Consider the following 19,187-nt stretch of genomic DNA (forward strand, 5'->3'; position numbering starts at 1 on the left):
GTTGCGGGTGGACGATTTTCGCTGTGAATGAGTGGATTCACGTCTCACAGAGAGATTTAGCACAAGGGATACGACTCAAAAGCTCGCGGCTTCTTTTTCAAACGACGCATTTAAAAAATTAGAAAATAAATGAATATAAAATATAATAACAATTCTAAAATTGGCCGTAGAATGTGGGAGCGCTCAACGACGCCACATTGTTCATTCAGGATAATCGATCGGTAAGTTGTTGAGTAGTTTGAGCCGTTTTTAAAGAGATGACGCTGGGAGCGAATTTTAAAAGTACTTCGTTTATGGCGGTGTTTTTAAAATACAAGTTTGTTAAACAATTATTTTAATAATTTTTTAGTCTTATGCTGATTTTGACTGATTTCTGAAAAACAGAATTAAAGGTAGTAGTCTTTTCAGTTGTGAGTGCGAGGTGCAGTAGAAAAGGCACTGGTAAAACAGAAATGATGGTGGGAGTACATACAAGCTTATCTCACTTTGTATTGCAATTGATTGCAATGTTGTTTTGGCCTTTTGTTTGATCAATATATGATATATAAAAAGTTTGTATCATGTTACTAACTAGAAATGTAACAAGAAATGGTCTTTTTAAAGCCTTGTTGTATATGTCAAGACCAAATACTATTAGTAAATATTTAACACAGCAGATTAGTATTCAGTGTAAAAGACGTATAGGTTATCTTGTAACATCCCCCAATGTTTATTCAAAGTCATACAATGATTCGACAGCGATAAATTGTAAATTAATATCAAATTTTAGTTCAGGTAATTGCACGTGTCCTCAAAGTGAGCTGTGAGTAAATATTATGAAATATATGTTTACTTTATTTTTAAGTTTCATGTTGATAAAACTAGTGTAAAACCTGAGAAATATAAATAAAAAATTTTGATCACAATTGTGTATAATCATTTATTCTATATTCTCTAATTTATGTGACCAGCTATAAGTTATACAAGCATATAAGTTGTTTATTTATTTGTATGATCTTTAATGTTTGAAAAGTTGTTTTAACATTGTTATAGGGAACTTACACCGGTAAGATTTGAGAAAGTTTCAGATGAAACTCTTGAATCTTTGACTGAATATTTTGATGAATTAATAGAAAAAGCATCACATTTAACAGAGGCAGATGTATCATATGGAGTATGTTTTCTTATAATGATTTATGTTAATTCCTTATGATTAATAAATATAATTATGAATTAGTAATTATAACTTCTAAACATAAAATGTATTAATGTTGCAGGATGGTGTATTGACTGTTAAATTTGGTAATCTGTATGGTACTTATGTTATAAATCGCCAAACTCCAAATAAACAGATTTGGTTATCTTCTCCAAAATCTGGCCCAAAAAGATATGATTTTGTGAATGGTAAATGGATCTATAAACACGATGGAAAAACATTACACGAGTTACTTAACAATGAAATACCAGCAATTATAAGGGATCAAGCAGATTTTAACAAGTGTTCCTTTAGTGGCAAAGAGAAAGAAGCTGTAATGAAGACTATTTAATCATATCATTTGGTGCTTAAAATTGTAATTATAATTAGGATCATCAGATGTACTTTGTTGAAAATACAAAATTTCACGTTTCATGTATATATTATAACAGATTTTAACTTGAAGTAGATAATACATTGTAATACATTTATGTGAGTATTTATATTTTTATAAAATATTCACACAAACATTTGCATGGTAGAGTGGCACCTTTTATAGAATTTTTCTTTCTCTGAATATAACATAATGCTTAATGTATATAAAAAAACATGTGTACAGTTCAGGTATAAAAATAGTATACTTAAATATTTAATAATATAATGAAAACCGTTAAAGTATATAAATTATACATGTATAGTCACTTTTGATGTATGTTTGTTATATATTATTTATTAAATATTTTACAGTGTAAATAAATAACATACAAAAGGTTTAAGCACTATTACATATTATTTCATTAACTTTAATATTTCTGCGTGCATTAACATATAATAATTTGAATATACTTCTAAATTGTATGTTACTCTATATTGAACAGAGAGCGGAAATGGAGATTATAGAAGATGGAAATTTGGTAGATCGTGTTAGAATTTTATTACAACGAGATATGCAATATTATCAGGTATCATTACTTTTGTCATAGTATCTAAGTAAGGTAGAAAATACTGCTCTTGTTTGAGAAACCTAAATCTTAAACATCCATTACATAAAATAATAAAATGATACAGGAAATGCAAACAGTATTGAAAGAGCCACTTTGTGTACGTATTAGTGGTGGAAAACTCGATTTTCCAAGACATGCTTCATTCGCGGCTACTAAAATTGTGACGTGGTGGGAAGCAGACTTCGAAGCTGCCTTTAAATGTTACTCTGGATTAACGGGTTCAACCGAACACGAAAGTACCACAAAGATAGAAGCTGAGGATAGAGTCATAAAAAAGATTCAACCATCGGAATTTATACTTCTTGTAGTTGATACTGCTGATAAATTATTAGGTACTTTGTTCCAACAAACTTAAGCTAAAATAAAAAATAAACTATTGCTATTGTATTATATTATTCCTTAAATAATTTCAGAGCATTTGCATATGCTTATTCAGGAATCGTTAGACCACGCGGATTTGACGGTATTAACAGCTACTTTGGGAGCAGCTGCACTTATACGAAATTGCTTATGGTGTTATAATCAACAAGCTAAAAATTTAATTAACTCGCAATCAAGGTATTCATGCGTCGCAGCCGAATAAAATATTAGTGGAAACGCTTCAAAATCGAACTTCTCATCAATTAATTTACGAAATAAAAACGTTGCAATAATTTTTTACTAAAGTTTTTTACTATTTCCAAAATTCCTAATAATTTTCTAATGCGTAAAACAAGTAAAATTTTATTAAACAGTATGTTTGTTCTTGATAGTGAAAAAATAAATAAATCATATAAATCTTATCATGAAATGGCTGAAGCAGTAGCGGAAAGATTATTGGACCTACACTGCCGTTTAATTTCGTTGTACATATTGAATGAAGCTGATTCTCTTAGTTGGCATGATACCAAATCATTTTTTGAACGAGAGCGCTGTTCTTTTGTAATACAAATGTGGTGGCTATATATGCAAGGTAATGTAACTGAAGCTACAAGCTAAAAAAAAAGGCGATTTAACCAGAAGCCTCCTCCACAAGCCAGTGCATTATGTTTTATATTTTCAGGGACAAAGGCTGATCTTTGGAATACTGTTTCCCCAAAAATGGCTCAACGTGTATTTTCTGGAATGTTAAACGAATCTTTGTCCATTCTTGTAACAAGATTTATCTATGTAAGAAACGCGTTAAAATGAGCAAAATATCGTAGTATAATATAATAAAAGATATAATTTTGTTCTAGGGTCGACCAAGTTTAGCACGATCTGAACAATTTTGGTCAGATGCTTTCAATGTTCTGTGTTGTACGGGATATCTTGCATTAGGCGCTTGTGTCAGTGCTGCTGAAATGATTGGAATGAAGTTAAACAAATTACCAATTGCTGTTAGAGATATACACACGAAATGCAATGAATTATTCATTTGCTTACTACTAAGGGGCACACCTCTTCAAGAACTATATCAAGTATAAAAATAATAATTATGTCAGGACATATTCCACGTTTTAATGTCAAGGTTTTTTGTGTTTTTTTACATTTTTTTGTTTGTTTATTACAGGTTTTTAGAGCTGGATTCGATGATTTGAGTATTTTGCAACCACGTCTTGGACCTGCACCTTGGGTGTTAATATGCGCACCAAATTTATTGGGTTCAATCGACTCCGAGATTTACATTTCAAGTTTGCCAGAAGATCGATCTGTAATTTTAGAGCTAAACGTTCTTAGACATCAACCGCAATCAGATTGGACCCAATTAATAAAGGTAGTACTAATCATGTTATGTTTAAACAACGATGGATGTAAGAAATGGTATCCGAAACGTATCAATTTTTCAGATATTTTTCAATGTATTATTTTCATTCAAAATTTGTGCAGGTAATTTCTATGAATGATTATGCAGTGGCTAAAATATTGTTAAATACATTAATTCACGAATGCGGTGATTTTACGTCCGAAGATGATTTCGATAATTTAGAGAAATTAAAACTTGATGGACAAGGTTGTGGTGGTTTTTTATGTAGTAGCGGAGCTTGTATTCCAAGACAGAAAGTAACACCAGCAATAAGTCTTTACAGTTTAATGTACATTCTAACGTGTATCGCACAGGATTCTGGTCATGTTATCGTACCAGCTTTGAAACAAAATCATAAATGGGCCAGCCATCTCGATCGACAGCAGGTATTTCTTAAAGTTTAACAAAAAACAAAAAAGAAAAGAAAAAGGCAAAATATTTCAAAGTGCAATTCGGGAGTGATACATATGTGTGTACATCATATACTCCCATATTTGCATAGGTTTGGAATCAGTCGAGGCCACCCTGGTTAAATGCAATTTTAAATCCGTTAAATAAAATAATGGAACCAATTATTGAATTACTTTTAGACGCTGTAAAAGTAAGTTGTCAAACAACCATGTGTGACTGATTAATGTCAGCCTTTAATTTTCAGACAGGAGCAAGTATGTATCAAGCAATGTCATTGGTAATTGGCTGCTTCGCTGAATTGTACGTGACTTTGCCGCCTGCCATTTTAAATATCGCATTGGCGTTAAACGAGAATATTCCTGCCCACTGTCATCCTATCGGTGGAAATCTTCTTCTTCATATTCTATGTACATCGCTTTATACTGCCCTTCTTGAACATTCAAGAATTAGCAAAGCGAAAGTAGAAGACAGTCCAAGAGTTCAAGAAGTAAATTACGAATTGAATTTTTTCGATCCTAATGATTCTTCAGAAACATTACTCGCTTTAGCCGAAGGTATCTGCAGCATCGACGAGGACAATAAACACACCTCTCAAATTGAGGATTTCTTTCAACTTGTAAAAGACAAGTAAGACGGTCCCAGTCCCAATTGATCACTCCTGTTGATGTATAATTAAAAATTTTTATTATTCTTTCAGCATCCAAGTAACGAACGAAGATCCACACGTTAACAAAGCAAAAAGTATATCTTCCATTATTGAAACGCACACTGATGAACTATTGTTTACTAATTCTGGACGCCGGGCTTTAAAGGTATTTTTATTTTCCATTCAAGATTTCGTTAATAAAGTCCATATTATTAGAAACTTGATTTCTAAAAATTTTATTATAATGCATTGTTTTATGTCGTAGGTAATGCACGAGTATTTAATACGTGCATCCGATTTGGTATTAAATAATTTACGTCAAAATAATGTTAAAAGGTTGATACCCAATGTGCCTGAGGTGTCTCCTCTTATTAAACCACTGGTTCATATAATGTTTCATATCGAAGATACTATGTTTGATCAGGTTAGTGGTAAACTAAAATAACTGTTAAATAAAGAAAAGAAAAGAATTTAATTAAATCAAAATATACTTTACTTCTTTTTATGCTCGTCGTTGATTCTGTTATATTATATTTTTTTTTTATTTTTAATAGTTTCTTATACAATACGAAAAAACAAATTGGAGAAAAGCTTTAAGAGTACCACTATCTGTTACGGTGGATCATGCACGAAGCCAACTTTTATTACGTCCGGAATTTAAAAATGTCGGCGAGTTAGCACACGAAGACAAAGAAGCTGTGTATTCGCTTAGAAGACTTTGCTCTTCCATAAAAACAGCACATTTTAAATAATAATTTTGTATCGCAACAAAATGTAACTTGAATAAAATTTTTATCTTCAATAATAATCTCCACAGTCTCCAATTCCATAAAATACATGCAGCCACAAACTCAATGAATTCATCGACGAATTCATATTAACTTAGGAATCACATTGGGGCTAAAGGATTCATGGATGCTTTAATAAGATTTTATTTATATAAATAGCATTAATACAAATTATGATATCTTATATATATATATATTCATGAATTGTGTCAACATCATTAAATAATAATACAGATATATGTAAGAAAAGAAATGCAGAATTGAAGTTTGTTTTCGAAATTTTTAAAAATTCGGTACATAAACATTTAGGTTTACCCAGGATCTCATCATTTCTTTTTATTATTTTTGATATTTTCATGCATCATCCATTTCCAGATACTGTTACAGCAATTAACTATTACTTTTCCCAACTAAGAAAAAACGATTCATGAAATGACGGAACTTCGGTTTGATTTAGTTATCTTCAAATCTCGGTGGTACGATGGCGTTTAAACGTCTCGATAATAATGCCATCTGAAAAATAAAAGCAATTAAAATTCTTTTAATTTTGGCAACTCTATTAGCTTGTATCAAAGTATACGACTTTTATATTTCTAAAGTGACGAAAAAGAGACGAAAGATTTTAGTCTGTCCTAGTATAGATGAATTACACTTACAGTTAGGTGAGGATCCGAACGTCCAAAACGTAAGCGCAATGACGGTGATCGTTGAGACTTACGAATCATCAAATGTTCCAATGGAACCTCACCAAATCCGGCGTTTTCTAAAGTAGCGCGCTGCATCAGAAGTTTATAAAGTTCACGAATATTTTCCGCTGGTGTCTTATCCGCTATTTCATCTACAAACATTAAGTCCCAGTGGAAAAAAAAATAATTTTTAAGCATTGGTAATTTTCAGTTATATCAAATATATTTAAAATTCAATGTTTAATCAATGCACCTCCATAGTCTATATAATTTTCGGCACCAAGAACCAAACCGATCACAGTGAAGAGCAAAGTTGCCTTTACGTAGACTTTAGTTACCATCTTATTAAAGTTACCTGCAAACAAGATATCGTCGTTAATTACTTTAGCAAAACTTTTAGCATTTTAACATCACTCACAGGGATGTAAATAAATTTGAGCATATTAGAATGTTATACTTAACATGATTTTAATTAAGGCTGAATATTAATCAAAATATTGAGATATAAAAGTTTCAACCCTGTGAAAGTGTATTTTCCAAATTTATCCGTTATAGTGTTCGACAATAGGTGGCAGATTTTTTAAGGGGTGATTCTAGGGATCAAAATAAGACGAAAATCAAGAATGACGAAATAGCGTTTGCGGCTTTGTTTTCCAGTAATTAACGTTTAAAAATTCGAGTAAAAAGCGCCTAAAACCTGCAATCTGCCCAGCACCGACGACTGAACGTCAGGTCAGCAGGGGTCGGTACAATCATAATCACGAATCATTGAATACTAGAAACTTACCTCGTGCTATTTGGAGGGTACGGTCATAACCAAGAAGAGAAAGCCGAATGTTACAGTACCAAGAAAGAGAATAGCACGAGGTAAGTTTCTACTATTTAATGATTCTTGGTTATGATTATACCGACCCCTACTGACCTGACATTCAGTCGTCGGTGTTGGGCGGATTGCAGATTATAGGTGCTTTTTACTCGAATTTTTAAACGTTAATTACTGGAAAACAAAGCCGCAAACACTATTTCGTCATTCTTGATTTTCGTCTTATTTTGATCCCTAGAATCACCCCTTAAAAAATCTCCCACCTGTTGTCGAACCTTATACCCCGAACAGCTAACCCTGTTAGCTGTACCCTGTACAGCGTAACGTTGCTCTTGGAACTACGATTAATGACTTTATGATATGTATTATCATATGACATATGTTCATCATCTTTTCTGTACAATCCGTTACGTAGAATCAATATGAGTAATTTAAATCTGAGATTAAAATGATTTCAGAAATAACTGTTAAAAACTGTTTTATAAAGATTCTGCTTATTTTAATGGGGTTGAAGTATTATTCAATCTCAAGTGAATATTATTTTTCCAGGAACTCCGTTACCTTTTAATCGAATAAAATTTCTTTGTAGCTACATTGGGTCACTTATCTAAAAATATTGTGAAATCGATAGTCTAGGTTCTTCCTCAACCTCTTGGGAAGGTATCAAATTTTAGGTAATTTATCTTCACTGTATTGTAATTATTTAGACACATTGAAACTTTGCGTACCGGAATGCATGTAAGAATTTCTTCCTTTCAATTTTGACCCCTGAACTCCGATCTTATTATAAAGCCAATCCAAGGAAAAAACTCTGGAAGGACATGGATTGTAACTGACACACTAGAAAAGGATAAGGTAATAAGACTGAAACAAAACGATAGATCTCCGTCTACTTCGTTAAAGTAAAAAGAAAATGAAGTGAGGAAAAGAACTTCCTTCAAACAAGAGAGCTCGTCGCCTGCAATGAAGGAGTCTTAGCACATAATGAAAAAGAATGCTTGTTTAGTAGAAATACTGTGGTCACGGATAAAAGTGGAGAAAAATAAAGTCGTTGCATAATTTGTGTGCCGGAATTGATGAAAATGAATATCCATTTTCTAAATGTGATGTTAATTGCAAAAAATATAAATAAAACTACAAACAGCCATTAATATTTTGTTTAGAAAAGATCACTTTTAGTTCGTATTTTATTTAATTTTAATTTAAAGTCATTGTTCTATTATAATACTAAGATTTATTTGAAAGATCTAATTAGAAAAATTAGAAATTAGAAATTTCTAACGTAGACGTTTGTGCGTTTTTCCATTCAAAAATTAAAGTTCTAAGGAGTTTATTGAAAAAAGTTCTCAATTTTTATGAATGGAAGAAAGAATTAAGAGAACTTAAAATAAAAAGCAACATTATTATAAGATATAATAGAGTGTATAAACTTACTGTTCAAAGCAAGTAGAAACCAAGAAGTTTTCACTGAATCGTCGAGTTAGCTTATTGGAGATTGAGATCTTTGAAATCTGCGAATTGCACGATAGGACAGTGACGATCAGAAGTGAGACAGTATCGAGGGTGACTTCATATATATAGGGGATGCGGAGGATTTCACGGGGTAGGAGTGTGGGTGTAGGCACAGGTGGCCAGTGGAAAGGAACTACATCCCCTTCGAGCGCAAGCGTTCTCTCATCTCTCCCTCTGACTTTCTAACACTTCTTTCCCTTGGACCTCGAATTTGTTACGATTCTGTGACTACATCTTCTAACATGACTTTTCACTAGTTTTTCACGAGTGGTTCGCGATCACTATTTCATTGCTTTCCATCAAAGTGCGAATAAAAACAAGTAAAATTTAGAATTCCAATATATTTCATATCAAATTCATATTAATCTATCAATATTTTTATCTTTTTTTCATTGATAGAGTTCAAATGTACCTAGTTTCGATGAATAAGAGATAAATCTTAGACTTCGTCTTAGAGAAGATACACAGCAGGTGTTCAATTATATTTCAATCGCAGGCAATGAATGACCTTAGGGAGGAACATTTGATTAGGCGTAATTAAGGTACGAATCATACCGCTCTGTATGTGGTAGATAGTTGAATAATATTCCTCGTATTCTTACTTGTTTAACTATTGTGTTAACAATTCACATTTCTATTTGCAAGACAAAAATTAATTCAAAACGTAAGCTTTTGTAAAATATAGGGAACGTACGTTTACAGGTATGTACAGCGTGTCCCACCTAACTTGTCTAACCCCATTTTCTATAAAAACAAATATTTTTTATATTAGTCCAAAAAGCACTTATGATGGGTTAACCTTCCCTTGCCAGAAAAAAAATCGATGGTTGAACATGGTACGTAAGAAGTACAAGAGCGTATAAAATTACATCACGTCATTAACGTTAATGTCCACTTGAGAATCTTTCCTGTTAATGTCTCAATAAACATATTAGCTCTCAGTAATAGTCAAGTTAATTGACTACATACAATGGGACAATATATCCTCCCCTTGAAAAGCTAAATATATTTTTTAACGCATCCACCCCTTACGTATCTGCCATTTCGGTATCCGCGGTTCGAAATTTCAGGAGTTTCAAAAATTTAATCAACACTCGTAGTTTTGTAAAAAGAAAGATCGTAAAAAGTCAGAATATAAAATGTCAATTCTTTCTCAAACCAGATTGCTTAGAACTGTTTATTTATTTTTATTTCTTATAATAGCTGATTTTTATAAAAATATGTATTTATAAATTTTTTTAACAATTCAATTTGTGGTTAAATATTTGAATTATAATATAATATAATACCAATTTTCATTACTTTGATATGCATATCAGTCGTCTCCTGTGTGATACGATTTCTATTAGTTCACGGCAATGTTTACATTGGATATTTCACATCTGTTTCAAGGATTTATAAATTGTTATATCCTATCAAATATATTTCTGTAACGATTAGTATTTATTAGAATTTAATATTACTTAGCATATTATACTCAACTCTTTTAAATTTTACCTATCTATAATCCGTAGTAGTTATTTAAAAATTGGAAGTATTAATTACTTTAGAGGAGTGTTTCAGGTGCAAAGTTCACAGTTTAATATTTCACTTTCTGTATATCCGGGTGATACATAAATGATACGTATACAATTCGCAAAACCCGCTCCTTCACGCCATCCGGTGACAATTATAATCACATCGCCCACTTTAATATATTTTTTTCTCCGAAGAAAATCGACACCGCTTTGTATTCGCGTTTCCATATCGTTAGCCCAACCAGATAATGGCTGATCTAGATTAGATATATTTTGCATTCATTATTAGAATGATTTATATAACACGTTTGTGAATATCCACTTCGTAAAATGAAAAAAAAGATATACAATTTACTTTTATAATGATACGAGTGGAGACCATAATAAAGTTGTAACCATCTTGCAACTGCTCCATAACGAGTAACAGCAACAATAGGGCACTTAGGACGATATGTTGATAACAAAACGGCACTGCGACCTGTCATTGTTGTAACAATAATTGCAGCTGCATTAGACTTTAAGGACGTTTCAATTGCTCCTACGATAATTGCGTGTGAAGGATCTAAAGGTTTTGGTACCTATTTCGATGTAAAAAAATATTTTTAATTACTTAAAATATTAAAAATTATAGGTTTTAAAAAGTTAAAATTTGTCGAATAGTGATAATTAATAAACACCTTATAACTAAATTCATTAGAAACTTCCTTTTGCCACCGAGCGCTTTCAGCTTCTCTGCATACTATATCGACATTTCTTAATAATTCAATAGTTTCTTTGGAATTCAAGGCACCCGTTTTAAGAAAAACACCGTCGGATCCGGTTAACACAGCATTTGCTATCAAATTCATGTCAATTTTTGGACATTCGTCGTTTTTTACACGGAAACCTAACGTAACTGGTTTTCCCACCTATAATAAAATAAATGAACTCTACTGAAAATATAATAATTAAAAACATTTTTAAACACTTGCATTCATGCACTTTGCGATGACAATTTTTTCAACGAGAAACAATTTTTCAGGACCGACGGCCACCTCGACACCGTCTCTATCGAGAAGGATACCATCCGCGGCGTTTAAAATTTCATCAAAATTTTCTAAACCCTGTTGTGTGGAAATCTTCGCTATAACCCGAATATCACTAGCACCTTTCCATAAAATTAACATTTACTATACATGCTATATTATGCATTTAAATAGTATAAATGTGTTATTAATATGTACCTATATGTTTCAAACGACTTTTAATACCATGAACCATTTTTTCATTTCGTGCATGATTTACTATAACGATATCACATTCTAACATGGATGCCAGACTAACGTGTTCATTATCCATTTCAGAAATTTGAGGCAATGAAACTGCACTGTCCAGTAATTGTACAAGCTTTTCGTCTCCCACAACACCTTCTTTAATAATTTCACAAACTATGGATGTTTCACCTACGTTGAAAAGTATTAAGGTTTGCAAATTTTCGTACTTGTGTAACATTATATTTTGTACGTTATTTTTTATTTATAACAAGTAATTTATTGAGCGTTCATTACTGATGATAGAATATACTAACGGACACATTTGACTTGTAATAAAGCAGCACCACGATCAATTAGTATTTTGTCTCCAGGACGACATACTCGAGGTAAGTTAGGATACGAAGTCCAGAAGCATTTAGCACATCCTCCACGTTTTGCTATATCATTCGTCACCAATTTCACTGTATTACCCTTTATTAATTTAGCATACCCCTATCGATAAAAAGATATATTTCTCATATTCAAAATTAAATTAAATTTACGATATGCTAAAAGAAATGCTCGCACTCTATTCGTTTCATCCCCGTTGAATATGCCTGTTCGTATTTCAGGACCTTGAAGGTTCATCGCGACTCCTATAGGATAAATGTCGCTGGTGTATTCGTACATTCTATTTCCAGCTTCTCTAATAGACTGCACCGTGATTGCATGCCATTTTTCTTGTTGATGGGACATGTTTAAGCGAACTATGTTTGCTCCAGCCATCATCATATCAACGATGGCGTCAGGATAGGAATTTCTACCACCTATATCAAACATGCTATGTTTTTGACAACAAAATCTTAATTGTATTCTTTATTCTTACGCAACAACGATGTACAACAATTTCCTTACCTAGTGTAATCATTATTTTAGTAAGTCTTGCTGTTTTAGGACTGCAATTTATATCAAGTTGTACATCTTGCTCAAGAGGGGTATTCTGACAAGTTGTACGTAATTGATTATCGATTAAATATTGATCTTCTAGTTGTGGCATCTGTGTTGATACATGGATAAATAAATAAATCATTTTTTACTTTATTCTATTTTATTCTTGATACAATAGTTAATATCTAATAATAAACTATAAAAGAATACCCATGGGGGTTGACGACATGATTTCGTCCATTTGGCTGTTGATAAACTTGCGTTGGAACATATCATTATGTATAATGAGAAATACTTTATAATTTTTTGAGGCGAAATACTATATGTAAATTTTAAGAATTGCAGCCAAAAGTTAAGTAATCCATTTTACTATTGATTTTATGTAGGTTAATTAGTAAACACTAGTGTTACATTTTGCGGTTATAAAAAACAAAATTTGAATATTGATACATTTTGCATAGATGTGGTTTTAGGAGGTAAAGGGGGTAGTAGTAAGAACCCGTGGAGAAAATAAAATTCTTTAATCACCTTCTCTACAGAAAGTAGGACCAAATGTATCATCTTTTTTTGTAGTAAATAATACATTTGATTTCAATAATTTATTGGTTCAAATAAAATTACTTTATCATTTAATAGTGGTATGTATATGCGTGTGTGTTAGACGTGTGTAAATATATGTACATTTGTATATATACTTCAAAATACATATGTACATATGTTTCTTTGTGTACTCTATTTATGTAGGTACTTCATTACGGTAGTAATACTGCAACTACTGGCATTTTCAGGTTGTTATCCGTTTAAGAACTTTACTAAATTTACCATACATACGATATAAGTTATATACACACTGAATTTTCAAAAGCTAAAATTACTGAACCGTTTTGCTCTTTATAGTCCAGTCAGTGAGTGTTTAATCAACGTTCCTAAAAATTAAAAATATAAAAATATATATATATATATAATGATAATTTATATTATACTTAATATTACATGACAACACATAAAAGCTGTATTTAAATATATTTGCGTGCATACTATGATAAACATGCAGACTTTCAACATTAAAGCATAAAAATACATTAAGAACAGTTAGTTTCTTGATGTTATAACTTAGTAATAATGGCTGAATACAGAATACAATGCACATGCAAAAGAAATACATAAATGTTGATGTATTATGTGTTAGTTGTACAAGGTTACATAATATATTCATAAGAATCTGTTTCACTACGAATAGTACATGCATCATCGTCTGAAGGAACTTCTATGCCTACGTACACAATGCGAAGTGTATTTGTAAATCCTGAGCCTTGTCGCCATCCAGTGACAACTATGACTGAATCTCCACCCTTAATGAAACCACGACTTTTGCCGAAGTTCAATCCAGACTGGACTCGAACATCAACATCCTTTAACCAGTCAGCCAATTGCGCCTCTGTACATAATAAACGAAAAAGAAAAGAAAAATAGTTTCTCTTTCTATATAATATAATATAATATTGTATCGCAGTAAATCTAAATAATAAAATATAAATCACCTTCGTGAACGAGTGGCAGAATACCACGGTAAAGATGTGCTTGTCGTGCAACCTGTTGGAATCTAGTTACTGCAATAATTGGGCAACGGGGCCGGTACTTTGCGATCAGATGTGCCGAACGACCAGTGGTTGTAATTACAATAATAGCACTAGCTAAACACTTTACCGATGCTTCTACGGCAGCAATTGCGACAGCATGTGTAGCATCGATTGGTGGTATCGCTTTATTTGAGAGATCATGGAAGATTTGCGTTTGCCATATGGCAGCTTCTGCTTCTTTGCAGATGTTAGCCATTGTGCGCACACATTCCAATGGATAATCTCCTTTGGCAGTTTCACCTTAACAAATATCGAATGAGATAATGAGAACAACCAAATTAGTTTGCCTTTTTTTGTCATAAAGAATCAACATATTCGGACTTAAGATATTATTTTGAATAATATGGTACCTGATAACATGACACAATCTGCGCCGTCGAGAATTGCGTTCGCCACGTCTGACGTCTCGGCTCTAGTCGCGCGTGGTTTCTTCACCATAGATTCAAGCATTTGTGTAGCACAAATGACTGGTTTTCCAACTTTGTTGCATCTACTGATCATGCATTTTTGCGCCAAGAATACTTTCTCCGGTGGTATTTCAATACCAAGATCACCACGTGCTACCATAATACCATCAGACGCTTCGATAATTTCGTCGAGGTTCGTCATACCTTGTTGATTTTCAATTTTAGATATGATTTTAATATTTTTTCCCTTCTCGCCAAGGATGGCACGAATTTCTGTTAAAGCTGCAGCGTTTCTTATGAACGAAGCAAAGATCATATCAACTCCTTGTTCGACACCAAACTTCAAGTCAGATTTGTCTTTCTCAGAGACAGCTGGAAGATCGACTGGTACACCAGGCAAATTAACACCTTTACGAGAACCTAACATTCCACCGTTTTCAACAGTAGTCGTAACTCCATCAGCATCTAGAGTGTATAAAACATTATTATACATACGAAACAACGCACATCCCAAAATTCTACCATATATATTTCATCATTTCTGTACAAAAGAAAATCCAGGAATGATACGTACTGATTGCAGTAACGATGAGGGAAATCAAACCATCGTCAACGTAGACACGATTTCCAACCTTTAGTACCTTAGAAATATTATCATAATCCACATAAACTACATTGGAATTTCCTTTCTCCATCTGCGTCTTATCGGTAGTGAGTTTGAAGGTCTGCCCTTTAGTTAATTCAATTTCAGCAGACCCGCCCTAAAAGGAAAAAGATAAATAAACATTATATCTTAGCCAAGTATCAAGTTATACGAATTAAAGAATAAATTACATACACCTTCCAAAAGTCCAGTACGAATTTCAGGACCTTTAGTGTCGAGGGCAATTGCTACAGGAACATTGATACCAGAGCGACTGGAAAGATTCTTTTGTGCTTGTCGCACGTTGCTTATGGTCTCTGCGTGGTATTCGTGAGATCCATGCGAAAAATTCATTCGAGCGATGTTCATTCCCGTCTCGATCATTTTCTCAAGAATTTCAACGGGTCTTGAAGCCGGCCCGATCGTACAAATGACTCCCGAAAGACGAACGAAGGATGCACGACTTTCGATATCCAGGGCGCACATGTGATCCAATTGGCTTTGAGCGTACAAAGCATGGGTATTCGGGTTTCCGGCCATCTATAAAAATATAAAGATTAAACTGAATTCTTATTCAATGGAAAACTACTCAAGTGCTACCACTGCAAACAATTCATATACTCAATAGCTGAATTTCGAAGCGTCTCAAGGCTTCTTTGATGAGATATTGAAATAAAAAACTTGCTACTACACAGGAATAATTAAAAAGCATCACATCGTGTTTTGACTGAATTTTTGTAAATGTGTTTAACAACAAAAAAAATATGAAAATGCATAAGAACTAAAGTAAAGAAATGTCCACAGTGTAATTATAAATTAACTTAGTTTGAAATATCCTAATGATATAATAGCGTTTATACGTTATGGTTAATCCATTTTTACTCAGCATCTACTTCTGAGTCAGCTGAAATGAAAACTGAAATCAAGGACAGGTGCAAAATCAAACTACAAACATTGTTTGCTGTACATTCGTTTGTAACTTTTTACAATTGTTATCCACAAATGTTTTGTATGGTTTGTCAGAAGAACTAAACGCTCGCTAATACATGCAATAAATAGCTTAAATGAAAAAGATATTAGCAATGGAGAAAAATAAAAATGACACTGCAAAACAATTTCTCCATTGGCTACTAAGATGATGAAATACCTTATTTTCGTCGGTAACCCAAACCATTTTGGCAGGCTGCGTAAATAAATTACAGACAGGAATTAGTGACAATACAGTTTCGATGAAACCACGGCTATGTCCGGTTGCATTTTTCGGTGCACAAGATGTAAATTGCTTATCAGGTAAGCGATGGAAGTTTCGCGATAAACGAAAGTAGAGAGGGGAATTGAAGACACCCACCGGACGTGTTAGATGATGGCGGTGCCAATGCACACGGCGTATGTACCAAAATTCAAATCGAGCCATTCTACTTCGGAAACAACTTATCTTCTCTTGTAAATAACATTACAACAATTTGTATTAATTTAACAAATTAGCAGTCATGGAAATGAATGCGAATAAATGGCAAATATTGTCATTTTTAATAAACGCCGCAGCAAATTTAAATATCATAAATATACCCCTCTTAAGGATATAATCTAACGTTAATAATTTCTTTGTGGATCAAGGCGCAAAGGAGACAGGAAGATCAATTTTATTTTTTTAAAGAAAATAAAATATCTTTTTTTACATAGACTTATTTTTTTTATAAATTGACCTTTACATTTCTTTTGCGCCCTCATCTAGATACGTAAACGCAGACTTGATAATTAATTATTCAATTCAGACGTTATGTAAAAATCATTAACCTAGAAAGTGTCATGAAATGTGAAGAAAAAAAAATACAAATTTGTTACATGCCTTACCTAAATGTTTTCACTGTATATTCTTTATCATTTTTAACAGCTACTAATATTAAGAAGTAATAAATTTGAACTATACAAATTTGTGGCACGTGTTCGTAAATGATAAGTAAAAAGAATATAATGAACATATCAGCTTGTTTTCAGAATAAAAAAAAAGTATCAGCCATCTGCATTGGTCGCCGCCATCGTCTGGAGATATACGAACTTTGATTAAATCAATTACGTAATTTCTAAGTACATGAACGCTTAGAACATTAAAATAATAGTATAATATATATACATAGTAATAAATTGTGTGTATTTTTTTGTTTTATTTCTATGTTTCATTCTAGGAAACATCATGTGTTCATTAAGCTTTGGTGCTGAATTATGATTATGATTCGACAAATATTATTTAAACAATATTGAACTATATTGTTAGTGAAATAATCTATGTATGTGTTGCAAGATAATAAACAATTCAGTCTCAATTATTTCAAAACATGATAACTACTTGTTAACAAATTCTGATAACATGTGCTATACATATCAATATGCATATAACAAAAAGTTACTCTTGTCATATTATTACAGTGAATTATTATAATTTTATGACTTTGCATTTTGAAACTAAATAAATTGATACAATAAAATCCTTATTTTCTGCATTATATACTAATCTATTTACTATATTAGCCTCTTTTGTATCTTTGAATGAACTTATATCGTTAAAATCGCTTGTACCATCGCCATTACACTAATCGTAAGAATAAAAAAATATGGCGTGCAGTTAAAATAAAAATACAAACGACTATGAAATTATTAAATGTGCTTCCAGCAATAAATAAAGTATAATGTATGTACGTACTTGTAAAAACACTATTTTTGATGCATCATATTGCTGCTAAGTAATTAGTAAATTTATTCAAACAATTAATTATTCTATCTAATAAATATATATTTAATGTAATTATTTACTAATCGTGATTAAAATAATAATCAGCAACAACATATTAGTACAGGTGATTAAATGTTATCAATGAAGCACGTAAAATTAGATTTGGATTGAAATAACGTGATCGTGTATGAAAAGTGATAAAATTATCACACTATACTCACGTGTTATGAACTGTACCCTATTACACTTAAGATATCGTAACATAAATTAATCATTCCCACGACATACGAATGAAATTATCGACAGTATAAACTATTAAGTATACTATCATAATTATGTCTAGTTCAAAGTCGTGTGTATTTCATTCTTTTTCTTTGAGGCGGAAGAAGTTCCAAAACACATTCTATGATAATCTTTAACAGAAGGTTATAGGACATGATCAAGGTTAACGAATCTTAGATAAAAGAACGGTTAAATATAATAATATACATTTTTTATTTTGTGTTTAATTAATTTTATACAATCCGAAAATTTCATAAAAAATTATATTATTCAACCGTTTCTGATACGATCTGAACTTCCTACTCAGGACACACCATATTTTTGCTAAGAGCTGACAATCGAACACGCGGTATCGCGTGATCTGACCGTTAGCCACTAACACTATATAAAGTTTTTAACAGTTATTTTAAAAGAGATACATATGTTATTTCAAAATCGGAAGTATGTGTGTTCGTTAGGCATTAGACCTTGTATTTTATGTAAGTACGTATATTCGGAAAGATGTTAATAATTCATTAATTAATACTTTGCATATATAATAGAGACGGAATAAAATAGACAAGAATTTAAAAGAATGTATGAAAAGTGAGACCTTGAAATACATTGTGTATAACAATGATTAAAAGTTTCCTTAAATCACATAACCTTCTAAGACCATAATCGATAAAACAGTATCTAAAATACAACTTCATGATTCAAATATGTAATTTGTTTTTGTCATTACCTTTTTTAAATTATTAAAACTGAAGTGAAATTCAATAAAACAGAAATCAATGAATAGCGTAGAAGTCCAACAAGATCAACGTTCTCCCACTACAGTCTCTGAGAAACTGTTTTAAGGACACGAAAGGTCATTATTTTCTAGCACACATTATCTTTTAGCTTAGGGCTGATTTTCAATACAGAACTATGATTCGTTCAACGAGATACCATGCTTGTTACACGACGAGTTTTCATTCGTTCTGCGCATATTACTCT

The 19,187-nt window shown here is 32.0% G+C and overlaps 5 protein-coding genes across 8 annotated transcripts; 2 read left to right on the forward strand and 3 right to left on the reverse strand.

Moving 5' to 3' along the window:
- The first annotated feature begins 356 nt into the window (after window positions 1-356).
- On the forward strand, window positions 357-1,856 carry fh (frataxin). Its single transcript, XM_034318961.2, has 3 exons — window positions 357-802; window positions 1,033-1,153; window positions 1,257-1,856. The coding sequence occupies exons 1-3, from the start codon at window positions 561-563 to the stop codon at window positions 1,524-1,526; spliced, it is 633 nt and encodes a 210-aa protein (XP_034174852.1). The 5' UTR covers window positions 357-560; the 3' UTR covers window positions 1,527-1,856.
- On the forward strand, window positions 1,530-5,762 carry LOC117601773 (uncharacterized). Its single transcript, XM_034318960.2, has 14 exons — window positions 1,530-1,666; window positions 2,053-2,136; window positions 2,243-2,510; window positions 2,592-2,736; window positions 2,931-3,130; window positions 3,221-3,327; window positions 3,396-3,617; window positions 3,710-3,913; window positions 4,027-4,329; window positions 4,446-4,544; window positions 4,599-4,981; window positions 5,052-5,166; window positions 5,266-5,424; window positions 5,555-5,762. The coding sequence occupies exons 2-14, from the start codon at window positions 2,062-2,064 to the stop codon at window positions 5,750-5,752; spliced, it is 2,478 nt and encodes an 825-aa protein (XP_034174851.2). The 5' UTR covers window positions 1,530-1,666; window positions 2,053-2,061; the 3' UTR covers window positions 5,753-5,762.
- A 213-nt stretch (window positions 5,763-5,975) lies between these two features.
- Window positions 5,976-8,771, reverse strand: LOC117601326 (short neuropeptide F precursor). The gene is made up of 4 exons (XM_034317951.2): window positions 8,732-8,771; window positions 6,728-6,829; window positions 6,445-6,626; window positions 5,976-6,301 (listed from the first exon to the last, which is right to left on the reverse strand). The coding sequence occupies exons 2-4, from the start codon at window positions 6,813-6,815 to the stop codon at window positions 6,242-6,244; spliced, it is 330 nt and encodes a 109-aa protein (XP_034173842.1). The 5' UTR covers window positions 6,816-6,829; window positions 8,732-8,771; the 3' UTR covers window positions 5,976-6,241.
- A 1,246-nt stretch (window positions 8,772-10,017) lies between these two features.
- On the reverse strand, window positions 10,018-12,869 carry LOC117601727 (pyruvate kinase). 3 transcript variants are annotated; one of them, XR_013062233.1, is made up of 10 exons: window positions 12,717-12,869; window positions 12,474-12,615; window positions 12,147-12,385; window positions 11,894-12,071; window positions 11,550-11,768; window positions 11,298-11,473; window positions 11,004-11,234; window positions 10,682-10,904; window positions 10,307-10,583; window positions 10,018-10,236 (listed from the first exon to the last, which is right to left on the reverse strand). XR_013062233.1 is itself a non-coding variant. In XM_034318870.2 (10 exons), the coding sequence occupies exons 1-9, from the start codon at window positions 12,780-12,782 to the stop codon at window positions 10,369-10,371; spliced, it is 1,689 nt and encodes a 562-aa protein (XP_034174761.2). In that variant the 5' UTR covers window positions 12,783-12,869; the 3' UTR covers window positions 10,018-10,236; window positions 10,355-10,368. The 3 variants fall into 3 exon arrangements, 2 of the variants coding, with proteins under 2 accessions (XP_034174761.2, XP_076544652.1); XM_034318870.2 differs by having other exon boundaries at window positions 10,355-10,583; XM_076688537.1 differs by lacking the exon at window positions 12,717-12,869 and having other exon boundaries at window positions 10,355-10,583; window positions 12,147-12,399; window positions 12,474-12,607.
- A 143-nt stretch (window positions 12,870-13,012) lies between these two features.
- Window positions 13,013-19,092, reverse strand: LOC143305357 (pyruvate kinase). 2 transcript variants are annotated; one of them, XM_076688538.1, is made up of 8 exons: window positions 18,934-19,075; window positions 16,344-16,379; window positions 15,392-15,736; window positions 15,128-15,314; window positions 14,497-15,018; window positions 14,048-14,386; window positions 13,788-13,944; window positions 13,013-13,432 (listed from the first exon to the last, which is right to left on the reverse strand). In XM_076688538.1, exons 2-8 carry the CDS (start codon window positions 16,368-16,370, stop codon window positions 13,420-13,422), a joined length of 1,590 nt encoding a protein of 529 aa, XP_076544653.1. In that variant the 5' UTR covers window positions 16,371-16,379; window positions 18,934-19,075; the 3' UTR covers window positions 13,013-13,419. The 2 variants fall into 2 exon arrangements, with proteins under 2 accessions (XP_076544653.1, XP_076544654.1); XM_076688539.1 differs by lacking the exon at window positions 16,344-16,379 and having other exon boundaries at window positions 18,934-19,092.
- Window positions 19,093-19,187: the final 95 nt, after the last annotated feature.

Source organism: Osmia lignaria, chromosome 6 (genome assembly GCF_051020975.1).
Source record: "Osmia lignaria lignaria isolate PbOS001 chromosome 6, iyOsmLign1, whole genome shotgun sequence".
NCBI lineage: Eukaryota > Metazoa > Arthropoda > Insecta > Hymenoptera > Megachilidae > Osmia > Osmia lignaria.

Bases quoted from the DNA above. Each gene is read 5' to 3' on its own strand.
- LOC117601326 (XM_034317951.2), bottom strand. From the start codon at position 6,815: ATGGTAACTAAAGTCTACGTAAAGGCAACTTTGCTCTTCACTGTGATC. The intron at 6,627-6,727 runs GTGCATTGATTA...TAATGTTTGTAG, and splicing joins AAATTATATAGACTATGGAG to ATGAAATAGCGGATAAGACA. The intron at 6,302-6,444 runs GTAAGTGTAATT...TTTATTTTTCAG, and splicing joins GTTCGGATCCTCACCTAACT to ATGGCATTATTATCGAGACG.
- LOC117601773 (XM_034318960.2), top strand. From the start codon at position 2,062: ATGGAGATTATAGAAGATGGAAATTTGGTAGATCGTGTTAGAATTTTA. The intron at 3,131-3,220 runs GTAATGTAACTG...TTATATTTTCAG, and splicing joins GTGGTGGCTATATATGCAAG to GGACAAAGGCTGATCTTTGG. The intron at 4,982-5,051 runs GTAAGACGGTCC...TTATTCTTTCAG, and splicing joins TTTCAACTTGTAAAAGACAA to CATCCAAGTAACGAACGAAG.
- LOC117601727 (XM_034318870.2), bottom strand. From the start codon at position 12,782: ATGATATGTTCCAACGCAAGTTTATCAACAGCCAAATGGACGAAATCA. The intron at 11,474-11,549 runs GTACATATTAAT...TTTTATGGAAAG, and splicing joins AAGTCGTTTGAAACATATAG to GTGCTAGTGATATTCGGGTT. The intron at 10,584-10,681 runs GTAAATTGTATA...TATCTAATCTAG, and splicing joins CCACTCGTATCATTATAAAA to ATCAGCCATTATCTGGTTGG.
- fh (XM_034318961.2), top strand. From the start codon at position 561: ATGTTACTAACTAGAAATGTAACAAGAAATGGTCTTTTTAAAGCCTTG. The intron at 803-1,032 runs GTGAGTAAATAT...ACATTGTTATAG, and splicing joins ACGTGTCCTCAAAGTGAGCT to GGAACTTACACCGGTAAGAT. The intron at 1,154-1,256 runs GTATGTTTTCTT...TTAATGTTGCAG, and splicing joins AGGCAGATGTATCATATGGA to GATGGTGTATTGACTGTTAA.
- LOC143305357 (XM_076688538.1), bottom strand. From the start codon at position 16,370: ATGGTTTGGGTTACCGACGAAAATAAG. The intron at 15,315-15,391 runs GTATGTAATTTA...TTTTCCTTTTAG, and splicing joins GTACTGGACTTTTGGAAGGT to GGCGGGTCTGCTGAAATTGA. The intron at 14,387-14,496 runs GTACCATATTAT...ATATTTGTTAAG, and splicing joins AGATTGTGTCATGTTATCAG to GTGAAACTGCCAAAGGAGAT.